This window comes from Periplaneta americana, chromosome 8 (assembly GCF_040183065.1).
Source record: "Periplaneta americana isolate PAMFEO1 chromosome 8, P.americana_PAMFEO1_priV1, whole genome shotgun sequence".
Classification (NCBI taxonomy): Eukaryota; Metazoa; Arthropoda; class Insecta; order Blattodea; family Blattidae; genus Periplaneta; species Periplaneta americana.
In genome coordinates, this window is record NC_091124.1 from 153,831,852 (window position 1) to 153,855,692 (window position 23,841).

Here is a 23,841-nt window from a genome sequence, read left to right on the forward strand (position 1 = left end):
TTCATTCTTTCTTAAATCCCTACGGGCAATTTTAGAAGACATACTGTATTTCGATTAACAATCATTCTTCAACTTGTAAATATAATATTATCACATTTCTTTGGCTTACTTCTAAAACCTAGTAATTGAGTTTGAGGAAGCAATAGAGTAGAGCAAAATAACTCCTTTTCCTTTTTATAACCCAGCAAAAAACTATTATGCATTTGTTATTTATAAAATACAGAAACATTTTAAGATTTGCGCGTTGTCATCAGGAGACGCACTTTGAAAATATACACAGATTTCAATATTCGACAAAAATTCGACTTGCCAGTTTTTAGATGTAAGCCGACAGTAACAGGTAGTAGACTAAGGAAATTTAATAAACTCAGTATATATTATTTATATAAATATTTTATTGTTTTAAAATTAAATTTGACTATTTACACAAATATATTTCCTCTCTGAACGAAAATTATACACACGTCTCTCACAAACTATGTACATACACCTTTATATTCATCTGGAATGATAAAATATTTATATATCAGAAAGAGAAATTAAAAAAAGTAGTGAAAACAAGAAAATAGAAGTTCCTCTGCAATAGTTTTTTTTTAGAGAGTTTCATTTCATGGAGTGCTTCTGTACTCAAAATACTGCGAATAAAGTATCGTACTATGTACAAAATACATATAAATATGTCAATTTATGTGATCTATTTCAAACGGAGACAAAATGTAACAATACTTTCTGTTGATGACATCAATGTCAGGTATACCTCAAAAGATACCATTATTAATAAGATACAGTAAGCGATTTTGATAAAATATTTCATTAAAAGATTATACCATGTACACTAATCGCCTCGAATCTGAGAGCATAGCGGCCGTTAGCTTCGTCTGTGGAACAGAGAGTGCGCATGCGCGAGCATATACTATAGTACTGCTTCTACCCAACGCGTGGCGTCACTCATGCTTGCAGATCCCAGGCGGGAAGTGTAAATTATTTCAAGTCATTTTATTATACCAATATTTAAAGACATAAATTCTTTGAAACAAGTTCCTTTAAAATACTACTATGTTGTTAATCATGTTTTTCAGTGATTTTCATTATTTTTAATACCCACAAAGATTAAATATTTTAAAATCAAAGTCAGATAGCAAATACTCGTATTATACGCCTAACCTATGAATTTTGAAAATACTAGGGCATTCGAAAAGTAATGGCAACATAGGCCTAGTTACAGTTTCACACTAAATTTATTTATGTCACTTTTGACATTACGTAGATACTTCAAATATAGTCTCCTGGCATGTCAACAATACGTTGCCAAATTCTTGGAAGACGGACTCCATCTACAGCAGCATTTCTGGATATCTTTCTCACTGATCAATCTAAAGCTCTTCGGATGTCAACTCTTGATTAAAAGCGAATGCCTCGCTTCCACCCAATTTGCAATAGTTCAGTATGGTAGAAATTCTCTCCCACAGGCTTCTTGCAATGCACTAAAGCACTGAATTGCATGTTTTTCTCTTGCAACTTGGATTTTTATGAAGCACCTTTGTTCGAACCTTTAGGGCTGCACTGTTTACTACAAATCAGAAACAGCCACTGTATTTACAAAATATGGCTACTTCGAGACTTTCAATATTGCAAATTTATGAAACAATCGCTGCTCTATTACGTAGTACAAGATTTCAATGGTCACCGCTAATAAGAACACTGATTTACAGCATTGTTGCCATTACTTATCGAGAATGCCCTAGTATTTGAATAAAATTAAGCTGTTGAAATATAAGCATATATTTTTTCCCAACATTGTAATGAAGGCTTTTATCAAATAAAATATTATATTTTATAAGTGACTGGGTACAATCAAGAGTTTTAGAAACTCATACCAACAAATAGTAAAGAAAAAGTTAGATTGCGCTACAAAGCAATTGTGAACCTACAACGATAGACTGGAAACATGAAGTTTTTATGAGGTAGTAATAAAGAAAGTTGACATTTAGACCTTGCCATGAGCTATAGATTGAATTTTTAACTTCGGTCTTGAGAGCTCTGTCAATACGATTACTTTAAAGCTGAGAGAGCGCATAATGGCAAGATCTTAATGCTATTTCAAGAATGCTAAAACTCCTATGGAGTAAGGAATACTGATATATTATATAGAGATCACATTTTATTCACAGAGGTTAATATTTGTAATGGACTAACAAACGGGACATGACGACTGAACTTAAAACTAAAATATTTTTCAGTAATTCGCATTCACTCGTAAATAATAACTATTCAACAATTAAACTTGTGTGTTTCAGAATTTTTCACTTTAAATATACTGTATCGATTTAATCTTACAAGGAAGGCTCACCAAGTGATAATGGAGTTTCACAACGATTTTTCCCCATGCGTTTCATTTCGAATAAGAAATCGCCCTATAAATTTCTACATCCGCAAAGGACCTAGTTTTCGAGATATGATTTTTCAAAATCTTCAATCCAAAGCTATAACAGCTAATGCAAACAGTGCTATGTGCTAGACATATCAGACAATAAATCTCACCTAGCTGCATACCGTACTGTCAAAATCTCCTTATATAAGTTATGAAAATTACATATCGGATACATAACATTCATGACATTGACTATAGAATAGTCTATGAAGACTTGTTAAGGAAATGTAAGCACACCCGAAATTACTCACTGTACTGATCACAGTAGTGGAAATCGTTATAAAAATGCTCAAAACATGGTGGAACTTTGCACCACGAACATTCCAGAAAAAGAAGTTTCTCACAGTCAGCCTTAGAGTAGTTCCGTACGTCAACGTGAAAACAGAATTCTACGGAGTGAAGAATTTATCAGGTTTGTTGTCAAGGTATCCGGCTTTATACCCTCCATATTTAAACATATTTACATATATATATGAGATGTAACTGAATCTGTGTTACGGACTGCAATTATATCACATTATCTCTTTGATGCAATATAATATTTTGTGCCACGTAACAAAACACTATCAGAGAACTTCCTAATGAAATGTTTCCAAGGCCTAAAGCCATAAACGTCAAGAGGCTGCACAATTGGAACTGTGTGCTTTGGAATGTCAGCACTTCCATCATTTTACCTTCTGGGGATATTCTTTCTATAGCCCGTCTATCTCGGTAAATGCTCCATGAGTCTACCAAAAGAATGATATGCTCACTCACAGATGAAAAGTATACTTCTTGAAAACTATTAAAGAAGTGAGTTTTCATAAGCTTCCCTGATTTTGAGGGCAATGCATAAATATTTTGGGCCTTGAATATTTTATTCTCCACGATGGCAATGGAGATATGAGTTTAGGGGTGTCAAGTAATTATTTTGAAAAATCATATCTCGAAGGCTAGACCTTCTTCGGAAGTAGAAATTTATAGGAAGATTTCTTATCTCAAATGGAACGAATGGGGGATCAATCATCGTGAAAATCCATTATGACTTGGTGAGCCTTCCTTGTTAGTTACTGATTTAGTATTACTTAATAAATGTACGACATTTCTTTGGCAATTAAGCACAGTGACTGGTAACTTATTCGTGTAAGCGACAATGTGGCGCAGAGTGAGTTGTTGGGCGATGAATTTTAACAAGACAGTTTCATATCTGGACTTAGTATGTCATAGCGTCGCCACGAACAACGAATACTTCAGAATTACACCTTTCATTTTTTTTAGATTACTGTTCATGCAGACATTTTCAAAACGTTTTAAAATCACCTTTATCATAAAGTATTCGATTTTCGATAGTTATGTCACTACAATAAAGTAACTGATGAAAGTAATACGTAGGATGAGTTTGTCTGGAATTTTCAGTTATGTGGATTCAACTTGTTGCGTTTGAGGAAGAGTTGCGAGTGAGATCGAGTGTTACAGAAGTATTAGCATATTCTGTTGAACAACATAATTATTTTACGGCAGTGTTTAGAAGCCTTCACTCACGTCAGGACTTCAGAAACCAACCACATCCGCAGGATATTTCAACCTGTTGAGTTGACACCTAGAAAATATGACTTATAGAGCATGTATTCGTAGATATTCTTTTTATTTTGTTTCGCCATTAAACTACTAGTACTTTTCCGAGTCTTCCTCATCATATGTTTTCACAATTGTACCCTTTCACTTGTTCAGTTCTCTAGCTTGTAAACAAAATGAGATTTCACAAGTGGCGGAACTATTCTACCTTGTGATAGCCATGGAACAAGAGTATCAAAAGACAAATGACACGCACTCAGTTTCTGTAAGAAATAAATATAGGTACATATTTCTATAGAGTGTACGAAAAATGCCGTCCAATAACAGCAAAGTAGGGTAGAGTACATTATAATGATTAATTTAAGTATAGGAAGCAACATTCCACGATTCATACTTTCGGCGATATCGCAAAGAATCTATCGGTCAAATGGGCTACATTGTCAAAAATGTTAAAATCAATGTAAGAGGTTTAATAGTGACTTTTATTTTTACGATACATATGGTAATACAGAATGGACAACTGGGCTCTGCATTAAAAAAATGCTAAAAATAACCACTATCCATCTAAAGGAATCTCCTGCCAAGACGCACAACACCCTGGGTTACCCTGCGCATCTCATCTCCTCTGATGGTAGTAACGGCCGCATGCAGGCGGACCGATGGGATCTTACTCGCCCTCCGGGACCACCCTGTACATCAGCTCCTTCAGGTGACCCCAAAGAAAATAGTCCAATGAATTCAGGTCTGGCGACCTCGGGGACCAAGATACAGGCCCTCTGCAACTTATCCATCGTCTTGGTTATTGCCTATTCAACTCCTGGCGGGACTCATTAGTGTACTAGGGAGGTTCACCATCATGCTGAAACCACATGTTATATCGTATCGCGTAAGGGATGTCTTCCAGGAGGACGGGCAGATTTTCTCTCAGAAACAGGGCATAGCTTTTCCCATTCAGACACATTACGTTCATTACCCCATTCGACTTGAGGTAAAAATTGCGAGTTAGACGGTTGGTTCCTACCCTTATTTTAATTCTCTTGATCCCCTTTGTAACGGCCTGTGATTATTGGTCGGCATTTTTCGTACACCCTGTATAATAAATTAAAGTCGGGTTCATAATATTCTCAGTTAGAAATACTGTAATTTTAACTGTAGCTTTGGATATTGTCTTTGGCACAACTTGCAGTGGGTATTTACATTTCTTGGCAGAAGTTCCTATGTTTTGATTTGAAAAATATGATATCAATGAGATCTGGTGAATTATGATTCCTTGTAAAGAGATGTTAAATAATATATGAAATTAGTTACCAATAATTGTCATAAGATATTGTGCAAAAAAATTGTTTTAAAAAGTGATTCTGCTTAGCACTATGTTCATTAAATGGATATCTGTACAAAAAAGAGGGCTAAAAATTAATAAGACGAGATCTTTCTAATCGTAATAATCAGGTACATAATTTCCGTCTACTTACACCTCACTGTTATTATTTTAAACTTTTATAGTAATCATTTTTAAAGCGTAGCCATTTTTGTGTTCCAGGAATAGACAAAGTACTGTAATGCTTACAAAAATAAAGTTGCAACATAATACAATCATGCGGCTCATAGCCCACGTTTACATTTCTTTGATAGATATTATGCAGAGCGTATTAGAGAATTTCATAATAAGACTATATTGTACAATTCATCTACCTAAATATGAGTTATATGTGATTGTGACCAGAAATAAAATTTTATTACATCGGAATTGTATTCTTCGATTTGATGAAATGTTGAACACATTTTACATTGTAGTAGGAAGAGAATAGTAAATAAATTGTAATTGGGAATCATAAATAATAATCGAGTGTCTGTAAATCTATTACGTACCATATGAACAAGCCAAATTAATTTATCTTTCATTAAAACAAAGTTATTCAAGGTGTATCAAATTCCATCTTTCATTACTTACTGTAATTTATGAAAGAGAGTTTAATTCAAATAGAAAGAAAACTACAGTAATGATATATACGGGTAATAGACACACATTAATCCATCGCTTATTCAACTTGAGAACCCCGATATCTGGATAAAAATGTAATTTGATAGATACGTCCTGAAAAATGCAGGCATTGATTTCATGGCAAACAGGCTACATTTTGTGCCACTTGTTTTAAATTATGAAATTATTTTTTAAGTGTAAGTAAATAGAGTCACTGGCAAAGTCTCATTCAAAAGTGGACTTTCTCTACATAGAAAAGGAGTATTTTCAGTGGAACGTAAACACTTGGAACAATATTTTCTCAAGCACAGCGTTGGCAGAAGTTTTTTTTTTATCGAATGTGTCTGTTCAAACTTGTTGCACTCCACTAGGAGTTTCTAGAATTGAACCTATGCTGCATGTGCTGCTCTTCTTCTGCGATTTTGGAGGAAATCCTTGCGGATATCCGTTCACGCGGCCGCTACTTGGAGTCCTCGATGCACCGTTACTCTTGCTGACACCCCCACACTCCTGCAAGACGTCATGGTTAGATTTACTAAGTCCAGTTCTACCAGCGACGTCCGCACTGCCCCTACTTCCAAACCAGAGGCGGGTGAAGCACTTGCGGAAGTTCTCGGAGAGTATACCGTACAGTAGAGGGTTGACGACAGTGTTGAGCAGTGCCACCACGAGGGACCAGATGAAGTGGTGAGATCTCAGGAAGAAATCTGTGTCTTCGGTGGGACGACGGCCGTCCACGTAGATGAGGAACATGACAATGGTGATGGGCAGCCACATGAGGAGGACGACGACCACGTTGAGCAGAAGGACCCTCACCACTCGCAGATGCTTGGTGAGCCGTAGTTCTTCGTGTTGAGACATGGAACCGTTGCGGGCCACGAACTGTTGACTAGCCGTGCTCACCTTTCGGGTCCAGGGCATCACGATGCTGCCCACGAAGCTGAGCTCGCTGTCACGCCTGTCGGGGCCCACTGCTGCGCCGTCCTGGCTCACCACAACGCACGGCGATGCCCAGCGGCTGCGCGTGCTCAGCAACTTCTGGAAGATGCGCTGGTAGTGGTACACTAGCAGTCCCATCGGCAGCAAGCAGGCGAGGAGGATCACGGGCGCTGTGAAGCATACGGAGACGTTGACAGTGTCGGACACCGGGAAGACCAAGGTGCACACTGTGCCGGTTTCAGTGGGCTGCTCGTGGAACCAGAATGCGACAGGAAGGAACAGAACAGCTGCGATGAGCCACGTGACGGCGGTGAGCACAGTGGCTAGTCGTGGGGTGAGACGTGACCGGTACGGCGGCACCACGATGCAACGGTGTCGGTCCATGCTGATGAGGGTCAGCGTCCATAGCAGCACGAAGCCACAGACAAACTGTGAACAAAGAACAGGATTCGTTATCAGCATTAAGCACTCTGCACTGACTTCTTAATAAAAGACGCATGACTGATGAGCCTGAGATGAAATTTGTTTGAAGCTGAATGCCAACATACTATTACTTCCTTTATCGTAACATATTCAACTCTGTCGTCGATGAGAAAAACAATGGGTAATTCTCAATACTGAGTAATGTGGCATTTTTTGGCTGAAATGTTTTACTGGAAAAGTTAATTGATATGAATCGTTTCAGCTGTTGCGAATGTCTAAAACGTTAAATAAGGGAACTCGAGCTAGGTCATCATCTCAACGGCATTATCATCAAATAAAATTCTCTCTCGTTGTGATTATGTCGTTGTCATTGATACAGAATATGTGGACTCAATCGACCAAAGGTAGTAATCAATAGCAGAACTTATTTCAAAATAAAAATAGAGGATAAGATAATCGCAAATAATATATTTATATGTAAAACCGTGTTACAGAGACGAAACAAATCAGACTGAAATATGGGAATTTGTCAAGAAACTGGCCATTTAATAGTCGAAACGCAGAATATTATTATTATTATTATTATTATTATTATTATTATTATTATTATCTTTGCTAGAACTAGTCTGTTATTATTATAAATGTACAGTGCTTCTCATTGTTACAACCATACTATTTTCGCTAGATTTGCACGAAGCAGTTGTCGAAGTGAATGCAAGATTCTTCAAATGTTATTCCGTCTCAAAACTCGGTAGGTGAAGAATGCCATTGCCTTCTATATGTCGATGTATGTATTAATGACAACCAATTCAAGCTTTTGCAAACCTCCAGAGGATATATTTCCGTTATGTATAAGGAATGGGTATGATGACAATCTCTTTCAATTCTGATGTTATCTTTGTTTTTGATCTAAAAGAGAAAGAAAGTAGTGATGGAGTGCTTAGAAGAGATACAGAGTGGATGGTAAACTCTGCACCAAAATGAAATTGTTACTAGATCACGAGGAGAGATTTGAAAAATCTAAATAAGTTTTTTTTTCTCTAACATTCACCATTTTAGAAGAAATCATTAAATTTTCTATAAAGCATTTGACATCACAGCTACTGCAATAACTCTACCAAGCACGGCCTGCACTCCTTACCTTCCCTTCCCCCTTTGCTGTACTCAGTCGGTGACGCGAGACAGTGCACTGCGTTGCAAGATTTATTTTAACGATTTTCGCAATTATTCAATTTAAATTCATAGTAAACGGTTTCATGGGTGTTTGAGAATAAGGTTCTTAGGAAAATATATGGGGCTAAGAGGGATGAAGTTACAGGAGAATGGAGAAAGTTACACAACATAGAGCTGCACGCATTGCAGTCTTGAGCTGACATAATTAGGAACATTAAATCCAGACGTTTGAGATGGGCAGAACATGTAGCACGTATGGGCGAATTCATAAATGCATATAGTGTGTTAGTTGGAAGCCCGGAGGGAAAAAGACCTTTGGGAGGCCGAGACGTAGATGAGAGGATAATATTAAAATGGATGTGAGAGAGGTGGGATATAATGCTAGAGATTGGATTAATCTTGCTCAGGATAGGGACCGATTGCGGCGGCAATGAACCTTCGAGTTCCTTAAAAGCCGTAAGTAAGTAAGTAAACGGTTTGATATACAAAAAAAGACTCAAGACATTAACTGTTTACCTATCTGCTTGTATAGCAATCAGCCATTTCTCTCGAGCCATTACAGCAATAGAGCGCTGCAAACATTTTATTTCCTGCTTAACAGTGCTTCATGGAAGGAAAAGTGTAATAAAAGTTTTGTTACATTTAACATATAGAATCACTTTTTAAATTTTAGTGCATCGGTCTCCTTCTACCCTGTACAGAGTGGAATTTTTCAACTTTTCTAGGATAGCTCTATTTTCGTCTTCAGGTGTCAAAATTAGGTGATAAAAATATCCTGTTCGTTGGAGTGGTTAAGCATATTTGTTTTACGTGTTTGTAACGACCGCAAAGAGCAGGATATCATTCTCACCTAATTTTTTCATCTGAAATCGAAGATAGAGGCAATTTTTGAAAAGGTGTGAATTTATTTTTCATTAACAGCAACAGGAAAACTTTTTAATCTAGGTCTTCAATCATTGTTTTCTCAACTAAATTCAAATATTCTCTTTCTGCTACAGTTTTGAGTATGTTCCTGGCGTGGCTACTGCGATATTAACTAATTTTGCGGCGGTTAAGTTTTTTTATTTACCACTACCGCAAAGACCTGCTGTCCGGCACTGTACAGTATTGCCAATTTTACGACTTTTAACTCTTTTTCTACGACAATTTAGTTTTAATTTTCTATTGCTTAAATACGGATTTAGCGACTTTATCAGCATACATTTTTCTCTATTAATAATAAGAAATCTAGCCACTTTTAAACTACCCTTTGGAGACTTCCCGTACATTTCTGATTATGTGGTCCGTGAGAATTTCACAGTACCTCTTGTTTGTTCATTTTGTAGAACGGTTTTGGGTACATATTGATAAATGAAGTGTCATTTTCCGAGAACTTCTGTTTAGTGGTACGTTTATAATGGACAATACTCGTTATTGTGTCGATTAGAAAATTTATAATGAGTTACTGAGGTAAAATCAGTTTTGGCTCGGTATACTATAGCCTATTGTTTCTCCATTTGTTGGAGTTTCTTGCAGAGATCCGAGGAGATGAAGCTGGATTCATCAACTTATTATTACCATTATTCCGTTACAATTGCTAAACTATTACAGTTTTAGCTATAACGTCTTATAAAACTAGCTGAATTTTCTGAGCACCACAAATTTATCTCGGATTCACGAATTCTTCACTCCAATAATTTACAATTAGAGCCCGGGTGTTTGGCAAAATACCTTTTTTTACTGGGTGGAAGTAAATCATTATTTTCATACATATAAATGTGATTTGGGGTAAATCAATGTGATAGGGCCAATTTTATTTTGCCTTTTTAAGGTGTTTCTTACTAATTCAATAATAAATGCCTTTCTTCGTCATTTTAAAGCAATATTTCTTGTTTATTTGCAATTTTCTAATTAATTGTAATGTATATGAAATTTAAATATATGAAACCATGACTCACTTTACTATAGTCCCGTCGCTCTTATTTCCGGCAGCCAATCACGTTGCAGGTCGGCTACATTTAAACGTATGCGTCTTTTCATTCGCTGCCGATGATAATGCACTTCCTAAGGCTCGATAAATAATATAATCGCCCGCCATTTTGGCTCTTTCGTTCGCGTTCGCAGAAAACACACGGAGACGTTATTTGCCGCTCAATTATTTGTTCAATTACAGTGTGTTTGTTTTATTATCATAGGAGCTACGACATGATAATATTTAACGGTGCGGCAAATAGATTCCTCGTCTGGTAGCGCGGCAACGAAAGAACAAAAATGGCGAACGTAGACTTTATAGAACTTTCACTTCCTAATACGTAAGCAAAGAGGAGGATGCCGGAAATAACAGCGACACAGCTATAACAATAGCACTAAATAAAAGTAATTTATTTCGGTGCTTAATCTGCTAATATTCGTGCTTTAATACTATTCGTGTAATATGAATAATGACCGACACTTCACAGTTACAAAATGTCATGTCTTCACGATACCAACAATCAGATTTATAATTTTAAGTAGGCTATTAAGCCCGTTTTCATACAATTTCAAATTGTTTGCGTTTATATTTTCAAACCTCACTGTTCCAATTTTGTGCTACATGTGTATATTATTGTAGCATTTTAGGAGAAAGAAATCTGGTGGGGAATGGTCAGTTGTTGTCGGGTCGGGTGATAGAAATATAAGATCGTAATGCCTAAATTCAGTAAACCATTGAAAAGTAAACTTCATGCTTACGATAGTGAATCTGGTGCCCATGTGTTTTCAACCGATGGAACAGTTTTGTTATGTAAGGTTTGTGAAAAGACAGTTAATCACAAAAAAAAAGTATTTTATAAATCAACATGGTATCAATTACCTACGAAGTAAATATGTGAGTTATGTTGATATAATTTAAATTTCTTGCTAAATACGTTTTACTGCCTTTTTTACCTGCCTACCTCTCGTCACTGGAACTCTCTGCCGCCTGAAGTCAAGGGCTGCCGAACATTGAAATCTTTCAAATCCAAGTTAGAAAATTATCTTATGACGAGTTGCCAAACTAACTTACTATTATGACAAGTGTTGTATTGCATGTTTCCACGTATTCACATTTTTTTTTATGTTCTAGTGATATTTAACTTATTTTATATTTTTGTTTTCATATTTTCCGATAATGGTATATCTCTAATGTGATAAGTTGAGCTATATATAAACATAATTTTCCTTACTGTGTATACTTAAAAATATTGTATTCATTGTATGCTTTGTACTGCACTATTGTATTACTACTATTAGTATTATTATTACTATTAGGCCTGTTATTATTATTTTATTTATTATTATTATTATTATTATTAATATTATTATCATCATTATTATCATTACTATTCTTATTTATTATTATTATTATTATTATTATTATCATTATTATTATTATTATTATTATTATTATTATTATCATCAATAATTTTCTTATTTTTTTATACTTTGTAGGCCTCATTTATTTTTGACCTGCTGTTCACATTTTATTATGCTTTTTTCTTTCTTTCTGTATGTTATATATTATGTCTGATTTCTTCTTACTTGTTGTTTACATTTTATTATTATTATCTTAGTCAGTTTTGTGTGTACTTTGTAAATTTGTAGTGTTCCTATAACGCAGTTTTTACTCCTGGTTGAGTGTTAGAGAAGGCCGTATGGCCTTAACTCTGCCAGGTTAAATAAATCATTATTATTATTATTATTATTATTATTATTATTATTATTATTATTATTATTATTATTATTATTTTAATTGTTATAAATGCCTAAACATCCGGGCTCTATTTGTAACCCATTTTCACCACTAAAAAGAATTTCAAACTCAAAAATTCCTCGGAAGTTTGGACTGAATTCTTACGATGTACATCTCAGGAAAATGTGATCAGCCTTACAACATTGCTGTATACGTTTTTCAGCTTTATGTCAGGGCCGATGCAGGAAACGGGAACGAGGCTTCACAGACGGATATGTACTATATCCGGTTACACTTCATTACCTCAGTACTGAAGGGTGTGGCCGTGTGTATATAACTTTTGTGTATTTATTCTTGAATGCATGAAGAAAGTTTGTGGGATACATTACTATATATGCTGGTATTCTATTGTAACGATCTTTGGCACATTCAACAAGGAATCTAATAGATGCAGTTACCTGTAACAGGGAGCTACACGAACAGTTCACGCGGATCTGTTACTCTGACGTTCGTCTTCACTCAAACATATTTTAGACGATTTACATTCGATTTCCTTTGTATTTATATTGCCAGCATTGGAAACATTTAATTTCCATTCCTTACGCAATGTCTAACCTCTGCTTTCAGAGCTTAGATTATCTCAATCAGGGGCGTACGCAAGGGGAGGTTACTCCCTTGAACTAAAAAAAATGACATATTTAAATTTGAGTATTTTTTACACATAATCGTGTTCCCTTCTCTAATTTTTCACTGTCAGAGTAACAAAATCTACATCGACATAAGGCACTAGCCCTCCTTCAATGTACTGTACTCCAACCAGGAGAAAGTCTCAGGGGAATGAGACGCAGCGGGGTGATGCTATGAATGAATTTTGATGTCATAAGGTCACACACGTGGGTACACGCATCTCCATTGGCTAACTCTCAAAACAAAAACGATAACACTGACATACATATATTTATAATACCCTAGTTAGAAACTTACACCACGGTTAATTTCCTGGTCTTTTAATCCCTCCATACAGGAAATAACACATGCAGGAGAGCGCATGTTTTTTAAACAGACGTTATAGCGGTAATATTATCTATCTACTTCGCTCCAATAGATGACTCAATAGTAAGCACATTCCTTTTACGGTTAATCTCCTGGTTGGAGAACAGTATTTATCATGCTAGTTTAGTTCTTCATCCTTGGTGAGTTCCATGTTCCATTATCGTGTTTAATAATTAAATTGATGATAGGCTATGTTGGCAACAAGCCACTCTTAAGCTTATCTTTGAAGTCGCAATTGTATAATACACATTTTCACAAGCACAATAATGTTAATTTTTTATATTTTATATTGTTATGTATTACCTGATGATGCCTCAGGAGGGCGAAAACGTTTGTACCTATAAATAAATTTAAAATAATGAATTTTCCAAGTTTTTCAGTAAGCACTGAGCATGCGCAGTATGTTATAACTAGAACTTGGAAAATCCAGGTGGCCCAAATTTTGTTTTCGGGTCTGTACAGTTTGTATGTATGTATTTATTTATATACCATACGTACAACTGCAATAATATATGTATAATTTTTTAGATCTTGTTATAGCCATTAATTTCTCCTTTTGTAAGGTCAAGAGTGTAATATTCGTCTAAACATTGTTTTACATCACTTTGTAAAGGAAGTAGACCTGTGTACTCTTTGACTCACACGGTCACGTCAGACCATCGCATTACAGCGTTTCCAGTGCATTGGCATTGTGTTGTTTTTTGCAAGAGCCATTAGCAGCCGAAGGTTATGCAAACTGCAGCGCCACTCGCTTCGATTGTCTTGGTTTATTTGCGCTGTCCCACGTTGCTGTGGTGTGTCAACGCAGCTTTCACTTGGCTTCAAAATATGTTCACACGTATTACCATAGCCATGGTTATACAATTCTCATTAATATCGCCGTTATCATTGTTGAAACTCGCTTTTCGTTTCATCTCAGTTCATTTGCATGTACTGTATGTGTGTCTAGGCCTAGGGTTAGGCCCTCCAACGTCCCAAGTTCCCCAGTAATTGCTTTGATTTATAAACAATCAGGCATGATTATAAGAGTCGTTATTAGATCGCGGAACTTTATGCAGTTGCATGTTTTTATTGATTCGTTAGAATAAAGCCAACTTTATTTAGCATAAGTGCATATTTTCGGGGTTTTCTCTTTTAACTTTATTTATTTATTTTGAATATTTAAATGAATATATTAACATCTTTTCTTGTGTTGCCCGATTTATTACCTAATTTCAAATTTATCTGTGACTATTACACTCTTACTACGTCATACTACTTTTGACCAATAAAACGGTACGAAAGGACGTATTTCAACCAATCATGGCTGCTTATCGCACAATTTTATCGCGTCCCTAGCATTTGTTTAATTTTATCGCGTCCCTAGCATTTGTTTAATTTTATCGCGTCCCTAGCATTTGTTTAATTTTATCGCGTCCCTAGCATTTGTTTCTTTGTTTGCCAACATTTGAAACTAGGCTGGTCTGGACGTCAAAAAAAAAATATATATATATATATATATAGGCCTATATATATAATTACAAACCACTCCAGTCGATGCACAGCAGTTTCAAATATGACTCGCATTGGCATTCAAGAACAAGAATTAATCAAAATCACTGATCATACCTATGCATCTTCTGAAATCCGATTTACAAATAAATGAAGAGCACCATTCGGAAATCCTGAATAAGTTGAATACACCATGTAGGCCTAAATCAACGAGTTCCACTTCTATTACGCACACGTCCAATATAACATCAATTGAACCACCAACCACATTCAAATTTGAAAATTGTACATTCAATAATTATTCCTTTTAAAATTATTCATGTTTATTTTTTATGTCATCGTCGTTAAATAAAACTTTTCTAACACTTGTGTATATTAGCTAGGTTATGTTATAGCTTCTGCTATATGATATTATGGATAGTCACGTATCAGAGATTGTTTAATATTAAGATTTATTGAAAATCATCTATCAAGTGACGTTGATTACTGGGATTCGGATAATTGAAGTGGAATGCAACTGTCTTAATAAAAATGAAACTGAATCAACAAAGCCTTCTTGACTAATAACAGTCCACAGAGTTCAATGATGATTCCATAGTTGGCACAACTGATACCGGTAACAAGAAATATCATCATAAAACACTACTGCCATCTAGCGTAATGTTGAGATGGTACAATAATACATTTGAAGACAGTTGTATTTTCGTAAGCCAATTAATATTTTATTGTACACTTTGTTACTTCTAATCTTTATATAGCCTACTTTCTTCTAATCGTGTAATAGTCAATTAAATCCCACTCGAGTTTTCATTTTCTCTAGATAAATCAAAACCTCTAGTGAGATTACTGTTGATAAAAATACGAATAATTTCCAAGAAATATAAAAATTATGCGAGAAATAAAACCAAAAATTTAATTACTTACTGTTGAGGACATTAAATTGCTACTACGACAATGAATACTTGTCCCTAGTGTATAAGTTGGCTTGTTTTCCACTTTAACATGAAACAAACTTTTTGTACATAGGCGTAGTAGCCGTGTAAATGTAATGTTTCAGGAGTCAGTGCGAAAATACGTGTAGTCTAGATGTTATTCACACTTTTACTCTGATTTCGAAGAACCAAAAATGTTTTTACACACGTGACAATAAAGTCACATATTATTGAGGTCATGAAACTGCTGCGACAACAGTGCTGCTAGTGCTCTTTGATTTCACACAGACAAAACTGAATACAAAAGTTATTCAAAAGTAAGTTCTCATTTTGAAACAGCTGTATCTTCTGTAATGAGCAGTTTGGTTTCATATAGGTACCATTATTGTTTAGAAGGTTGGGGTTTTTATTACCGATGCGTGTTTCGTTGCCATGGTAACTGTGTCACACTTGTATAAACAACAATTGTTGTTCAGAATACAGACGGCAGTAGGAGAGTAATTTTAATAATTTTTACAATGATTTTACCTTTACATGATATTAAGATTACTGTCTCGTGTGGTTTTACGTCACATTTCATAATAGAACCGTATGTTTATGAAGTAATTGAAAATGGACAAACAAAAAGTGACGGTAACCGGGCAGCAATATTTTCAAATGTTGAAAAACTTTGCAATACCAGCGTTACAGAATCATGAAATTCAAACATTATTTTCATGCAAGACGCCGCTCCACCTCACATACACAATAATGTAAAAACACTATTGTGAAACACATTTGGTGTTCCCAACGAGTTGGCCTTCTAGGTCACCAGACATAAATCCAGCTACAAGTTCATTCACGGCGATTCAACACACACACACGCATACGCGGATCCTATTCTATACAGATTACCCATTACAGTTTCTGTATCACATAGAAGGTAGAACTGACCGTTGAAATCGGTAGGCCTAATAATAATTATACAACAGAATATTCGTATTTTGTTTACAATCTAAAGCAGATCAGAACTAAATACATTTATTAGTCTTAAATTTTCTTTAATTGTCCAATGACAGGGCATTTGTTACTCACATCGACTCTATCGATTCTACGAGAGGGCTCACAGATGCCGCTAGTGCCGAGAAGCGTAGACCACTTATACTTCGTTCCATAATGTTTGACAGGCGACGTAAACATTTCCGGCAAACAAAAAGAGATGAATAATTTGCTACTCAATCAATGGCAGAGGTCATATTCCACGCTTACCTTGAAGTTGCATCGCCCAACTTCAAGATAAGCGTAGAATGTGATTTCTGCCATTGGTTTAGAAGTAATTATTCCTTTCCCTTCGTCTGCCGGCAATGTTTAAGTCGCCTGTCAGACATAATGAAAGTTTGATAGAGTCTATCCAGAGTGTACCAAAGGCGGTGGATCCACATTGCGCTTTTAATGAATGATGATTATGGAGAATCGTTGGGATGTCATAGGGAAACCGGAGTACGTACCCGGAGAAAACTCATGTCGCCTAGACGACCTTGCCCAACACGAGTTATAAATTCAGGGTACTCCGAATTTTGAACCCAGGCCCCTAGGCATAAGCTCAGCGCTCTGGCCCTGAACCATTGTGACGGTTTCATCCTAGATGTTCAACCCTAAGAAAGAGCGGTCTGAGCTTTCGACGTTGCGTAATCATAAACTCATTGCTTAATCATCATTAGAAACGACCTTCGGACACAGCACAAAACAGTAAACTTTGCAAATAGCAGCTGACATAAAAAGTATGACGATAGTATTCTGTCACTTCCCACAGATTTGTGATGCCAATACGCTGAATAATGTAGCTGACTCAACGTCTTAAGCAATCACAACAATGAGTAACGGGTCCAGTATTTAGTGTTATGGATAACTTTCCTACAATCATTTTGAAAAAGGAAACGCGTTAAAGTTATTATATTTCCAGTTACTCATCTTTAAAGCATATCGTAACTGCATGCATAAATTTTCCTTATAATTCGGCTTCCGACTAGTTTATGCTTGGCATAGAATGCTGTAACTCTAAATGCCAAACGCAACATCCTATTTATTCTGTCTCTTTAAGCCTGTAATGGTATCCTTGAGTAAGTCTCGAAACGTTTATATAAGATTAAATGGATTTCAACAGCTATTGAAGAATGAAAAGTATTAACCCTTAACTACTATTGTCCTTTTTTGGAACACAAGTACTATCATCGGGTCAAATCTGACCCGAAAATATTTTTCTATATATTTCTAGACTGAGGAAAGTTGTGAACTTTCTATTAACGCACACAGTATTTTGAAGGTTTTAAAGACCATATTCATAACATTTATTGAAATTATCCAATTTACCTTCTCTAATACATCATTTTTTAAATGTTAGTCAAATTTTCATCATACATTTTCAATGATTTGTAAATACATACAAAACACGTATTATTAATAATTTAATCACTATACATATGCATTATTACCGTTATTGAAGCATTAAACAATAAATCTGTCAAAGAAATTGGTGAAAATTTGATTTCTTTAAACAAAATAGCAAGCAATTAATATACTCGTATAATGAAAACTGTGAATGTAAAAGAAAGATAATCAAAATTATTATCTTCATTATTTGGCCATTAAACATCAAATAAAAAATGTTCCTACGATAAAAAAATCACCGAATACATGAAAGGATACCTAAAAGACATATGAATAATCCATGACCAGTGTCACCAGATACCAACAATATTCATCTTCATTGACGCTTTTACTCATCACTGTCAGTGCTATGTGTCTCTTCACTGCAAGGATTACAGATGATCTTAACAGTGCAATACTTCTTGCAAACAGTTCTATTGCATTCACTGCAGACTGTGGAATGCTTGTTGTCAACAGAAGATGGGCAAACATAACGCGTCTTCTTTTCGTAGGTGGCTCCTCTCTTCTCTCCAACAATTTTCTTCATGGTTGCTCGTAATATTCTAGGAAGTCTAGATTCAAGAATCCTTCGTTGAATATGTGGGCTAACTAAAGCTTCCCTGAATTTACACCCAAATCCCTACGTCTTATGTTTGCATGTGACCAACAGTTAAAAATTCAGATGGTGTATAGTTGGCTTTGCAGTTGGCAATAAAACTTTCAAAGATTTCTGAAATAGCGGCTGTTCTATCACCATTTTCTTTCCTTAGTTCTCTCTCTGCAGGATCATCAAACCTTACTGTAATCAATAGAAACCGAAACCGATCTAAACTCATTGTGGCTCTGAAAATATCTCTGCCCGTAACGTCAGCATTCCACAAACCTTTTGCGTCCTCGTTGCCAGACATGAAAACTCCATTCAAGTACAGTAGCCCCAGAAAAGCATTCAGTTCCACAGTATCGATGTGATTAGTGAATGAAGCTGATTTACCATAGTTTGCAAAAAGTTGTGTTATTTTTGCATTTGTATTAGTAACAATCAAATTCAGAATTTTATCATCAAAAAGTAACTTCCAAAAATCAAATTGGTTCATTAGAATGAATTGTTCTTGCTGTACCTCTGGGTTGAGGCAATTTTACCCTAACTATATTATGTTGTCTGGTCCTCGAACTGTGGAAAGGTGCAGTAAACTATTTGTATCTATTTTTTCCATAAACACTTCCTCCATTTCCTGTATATGTTTGAAATATCTCTGGTTCTCGACCTCCCACTGCACATACCTCTAGTTCACGTTCTGCCAATATAGATGCCTCTGGTTCTTTAGTTGGTCCTGTAGGTACAGCTGGTTCCTGTTGTAGAAATGCAGATGAACCCTCTTCACGAGCCGCCACTAATCCTGCTTCACAAGCCGCCACTAATTCTGCTTCACGAGACGCCACTGTTAATGTGTATGATTTTTACCATCCGGCACAGCAAATATCTCTGGTTGATGATCTAGTTCACTTGAATTATCTGTTGAGGATTGTAATATTTCCCTGAGATCTTCATCTGGAATTTCTTCCTCACTCTGTGTATCATGATCACTTACTATAGTTTCTGGATCACTTAAATCATTGTTAGAGACTTAGTCTAACAAACAGTAATTTTCTTCTCACTCATGGCGCAATTATTCACAAAAGAAAATACAATATAAAAACACTTATCGCAAAGAAAGTTGCATTAACTACTATTGTCGGGTCACTGCTGACCCGACTTCGACTTCCTCCTTGTGAGCAAGATAATTTTTTTTCTGACGAAAATCAAGCTTTAACTGATGGAGAACACCGCCGTGGAAGAATACAGAAAGCCACAACAATGAATGATTAAGACTCGCACAGATATCTAAGAAATTAAAGTAACTGGGTCATTATTGACCCGACGATAGTAGTTAAGGGTTAAGAATCATATTTATCTTTCGTTTCTATTATCGTGGCCTATAGGTTACCGAGCTATCTTTCGGCCCAAACTTCGCAGATTCAAACCTGATCGAGTATTATCAGTCAATTAGTCCACTGCGAAATATCCACTACAAAAATGCGCATCATCATTAATGTCCAGTATCAGAAATGTCCCCAGTCATTAACTGTCCAATATAATGTATGCTTACAGTCTTTAAAATGGTCATCATCTTAAATGTTCCCAGTCATTAAAAATCCAATATAAAATATGTTCACAGTCATTAAATGGTCATCATCTTAAATGTCCATAGACATTAAATGTCCAGTATCAGAAATGTTCGCAGTCATTAAATATCCAATATAAAATATGTTCACAGTCATTAAATGGTCATCATCTTAAATGTCCATACACATTAAATGTCCAGTATCAGAAATGTCCCCAGTCATTAAATGTCCAATATAAAGTATGCTCACATTCATTAAAATGGTGATCATCTTAAATGTCCAGTATCAAAAATGTCCCCAGTCATTAAATGTCCAATATAAAGTATGCTCACATTCATTAAAATGGTGACCATCTTAAACGTCCATAGACATTAAATGTCCAGTATCAGAAATGTCCCCAGTCGTTAAATGTCCAATATAAAGTATGCTCACATTCATTAAAATGGCGATCATCTTAAATGTCCATAGACATTAAATGTCCAGTATCAGAAATGTCCCCAATCATTAAATGTCCAATATAAAGTATGCTCACATTCATTAAAATAGTGATCATCTTAAATGTCCATAGACATTAAATGTCCCGTATCAAAAATGTCCCCAGTCATTAAATGTCCAATATAAAGTATGTTCACATTCATTAAAATGGTGATAATCTTAAATGTCCATAGATATTAAATGTCCAGTATCAAAAATGTCCCCAGTCATTAAATGTCCAATATAAAGTATGCTCACATTCATTAAAATAGTGATCATCTTAAATGTCCACAGACATTAAATGTCCAGTATCAAATGTTCCCAGTCATTAAATGTCCAATATAAAATATGTTCACAGTCATTAAAATGGTGATCATCTTTAATGTCCACAGATATTAAATGTCCAGTATCAAATGTTCCCAGTCATTAAATGTCCAATATAAAATATGTTCACAGTCATTAAAATGGTGATCATCTTTAATGTCCACAGATATTAAATGTCCAGTATCAAATGTTCCCAGTCATTAAATGTCCAATATAAAATATGTTCACAGTCATTAAATGGTCATTATCTTAAACGTCCGTAGACATTAAATGTCCAGTATCAAAAATGACAATGAAAATATGTAAGCTAAGTTACAATATTGTGTTACTATTTTATTTTCTAATTTTCTTCCTCACTGGGGTCAGTATGCAGCTGCATTTGATATAAAAGTGCTCTCAGATATTGTTTCACATTATTGTTGTCCTTATATTTATTGTACTGTTGTACAATCACTTCAATTCGCCGTTGTGTAATAATTTACTTCTTGCTTGCAAGGTGTTTTACGTTCAAGTGACCATTGTGAACTTGGATGAAATGGAATTCTCTGTCTCATTCTGTTCTTGTTTTGTGTTTCCTATAAATCTCCAAACATTGACATTATGTCCACAAACCATTTTTTGAAATTTAGATTAGAAACCTTCCATTATATATTGGTTTTATAACCGCCTTGCAATGCTATTTCATAGTAATTCCACATAAGAAGTGTGAATCTTGGCGGGGTAGCTCTCCGAAAAGAATGTTGAATAATCGGCTCTGTGCATACTACATATTGGATATTTTGACTTGTGGACATTTCTGTATAATACACATTTTAATTTGTGGACATTTCTATATATTGGACTTTGAGAGAGGAACAGAGAATAAGGTGCTTAGGAAAATATTTGGGGCTAAGAGGGATGAAGTTACAGGAGAATGGAGAAAGTTACACAACGCAGAACTGCATTCTAAATCTAACATAATTAAGAACATTAAATCCAGACATTTGAGATGGGTGAATCCAGAAATGCATATAGTGTGTTAGATGGAAGACCTAAGGGAAAGAGACCTTTGGGGAAGCCGAGACGTAGATGGAAGGATAATGTTAAAATGGATTTTAGGGAGGTGAGTCCAGAAGACCGTAACCGAGGCATTTCAGTGTCTCAAAAGATTAGTTTCACAGCTGCTAGCAGCAGTGGCAGCAATGTTAGAATAAGTGTGTGCAGTCTCAAGGGAACTATGTTGAAGGTGATCACATTCTAGTTGGTTAAAAATGTAAGTAAAAGTGTTTTTTTTAAACCAGTCTTATTACTTTATTGTCCGACCTCGTACATAAATAGATTACATATTATTTCATATTTTTATTCGTTTCAAGATTTTAATAATTTTTTAGCATAAACAGACGTTTATGCTCGTAGCCACAAGAGATCCAACGTAACTCGGTCTATCAAATTTATTATGAAAGAGTTGGTGGTTCAATTCCGGAGAGGTCCTGTGCTTAGCCAAAAGCACTATTCGTTCTATTAGAAGCAGTGAGCTGAATGAGGAACTGGTGAACCATGATTCTTTGATAACACTGTGGAACAATTTTAAACTTTTTGTCTGTCCTTTGGATGAAACTGTGCGATTTTAACTAAGTAAGATGCGTAGAATTCATTTCTAAAATTCAAAATGTTCTATCACATACTATTTTCGTTGTACAAATACTTTTTATGTACATACGTTTGTTTCACTGACAAACAAAAAATGTAAAAAAAAAATTGCAAAACATAAACATTAAAATGACTTTCTTGATGATTTGCGCTTGTAGGTAGGTTCTGGAATATCTCTAATGATTGATCAGCAAAATTCACCGAATATAGGCCTTCTTGGATTTCATCTTCCAGTAAAGCATTTTTGACAATAAATATTTCTTCGTGAAACCTTTCGCCATGTTCATCGCTGATAGCACCAAATTTTCTTGGAAAGAATTCCAGGTGACTGTCCAGAAAATGTAGCTTGAAGCACATATTGCATCCCATAACATGGCAGTAGTGTAACATTTCACTTACAATAACTTCATAATCTGCAGGTTTTATATTTCTAAGGAAATTTGTGCATAATGATTTAAATGTACGCCAGAACATTTCTTCCACTTCTAATAGTTCGTTTTCGAGTCTTCATCTTGCATGGCTTAATAAACAACCTTTCCTTAATCTTCGCATCATTTAGTTTTGGGAATTTATCCCTGAGGTGCATGAAGCCTTGTGGGCCTACTTCTCTGTATAAGGCCTTCACAAATATTTCCATCAGTCCAAGCTTGATGTGTCGTATAGGAACTGGTCGAATGGCTGAAGGCAAATTAGGGTACTGGATCAGTCGTTAGACTTTTATATCTATCAAACAGAAGCAACAAACAGTACGTGATTCCAAGGTTCTCGCGAAACCATAGGTACAACGAATTTCATTGTATTACGTTTGCATTGTAGATAATTTCTCAAGTTTCTGGGGCATGAATTGCCGCATATATAAGGTGCCCATGACCTATCTCGGTCCCCAACATGATATCCAAAATACAGTTCATATTCCCTTTTAACCAGAGGTGTAAGGCTACACTTTTGTATCTTGAAGATAAGCTCTCCACATTCATAACACAATTAAGATTAATTTTACACAAACGTGTGGCATTATAGTAAAAGAATAAAAGACACTTCTTAAAACACGTTATAGCATAAATACAAGGAATTTGCTTACTCCTCTTCTAGACTCACAGCAGGATACCATTAACAGCCAGAAAATCCTCAAAATAAGGAAAATATCGTTAGTTAATAATGTTAATACAGGTGGAAACAC

At 35.4% G+C, this 23,841-nt stretch overlaps 1 protein-coding gene across 1 annotated transcript in view; it reads right to left on the reverse strand.

The window, feature by feature from the left end:
- Window positions 1-375: 375 nt before the first annotated feature.
- Window positions 376-23,841, reverse strand: part of LOC138705161 (free fatty acid receptor 4-like) — a 78,421-nt gene continuing 54,955 nt past the window's right edge. The window contains exon 3 of the mRNA XM_069833827.1: window positions 376-7,334. Coding sequence (XP_069689928.1) covers window positions 6,315-7,334 — 1,020 coding nt within the window. The 3' untranslated portion in view covers window positions 376-6,314. The remainder of the gene's footprint in view (window positions 7,335-23,841) is intronic.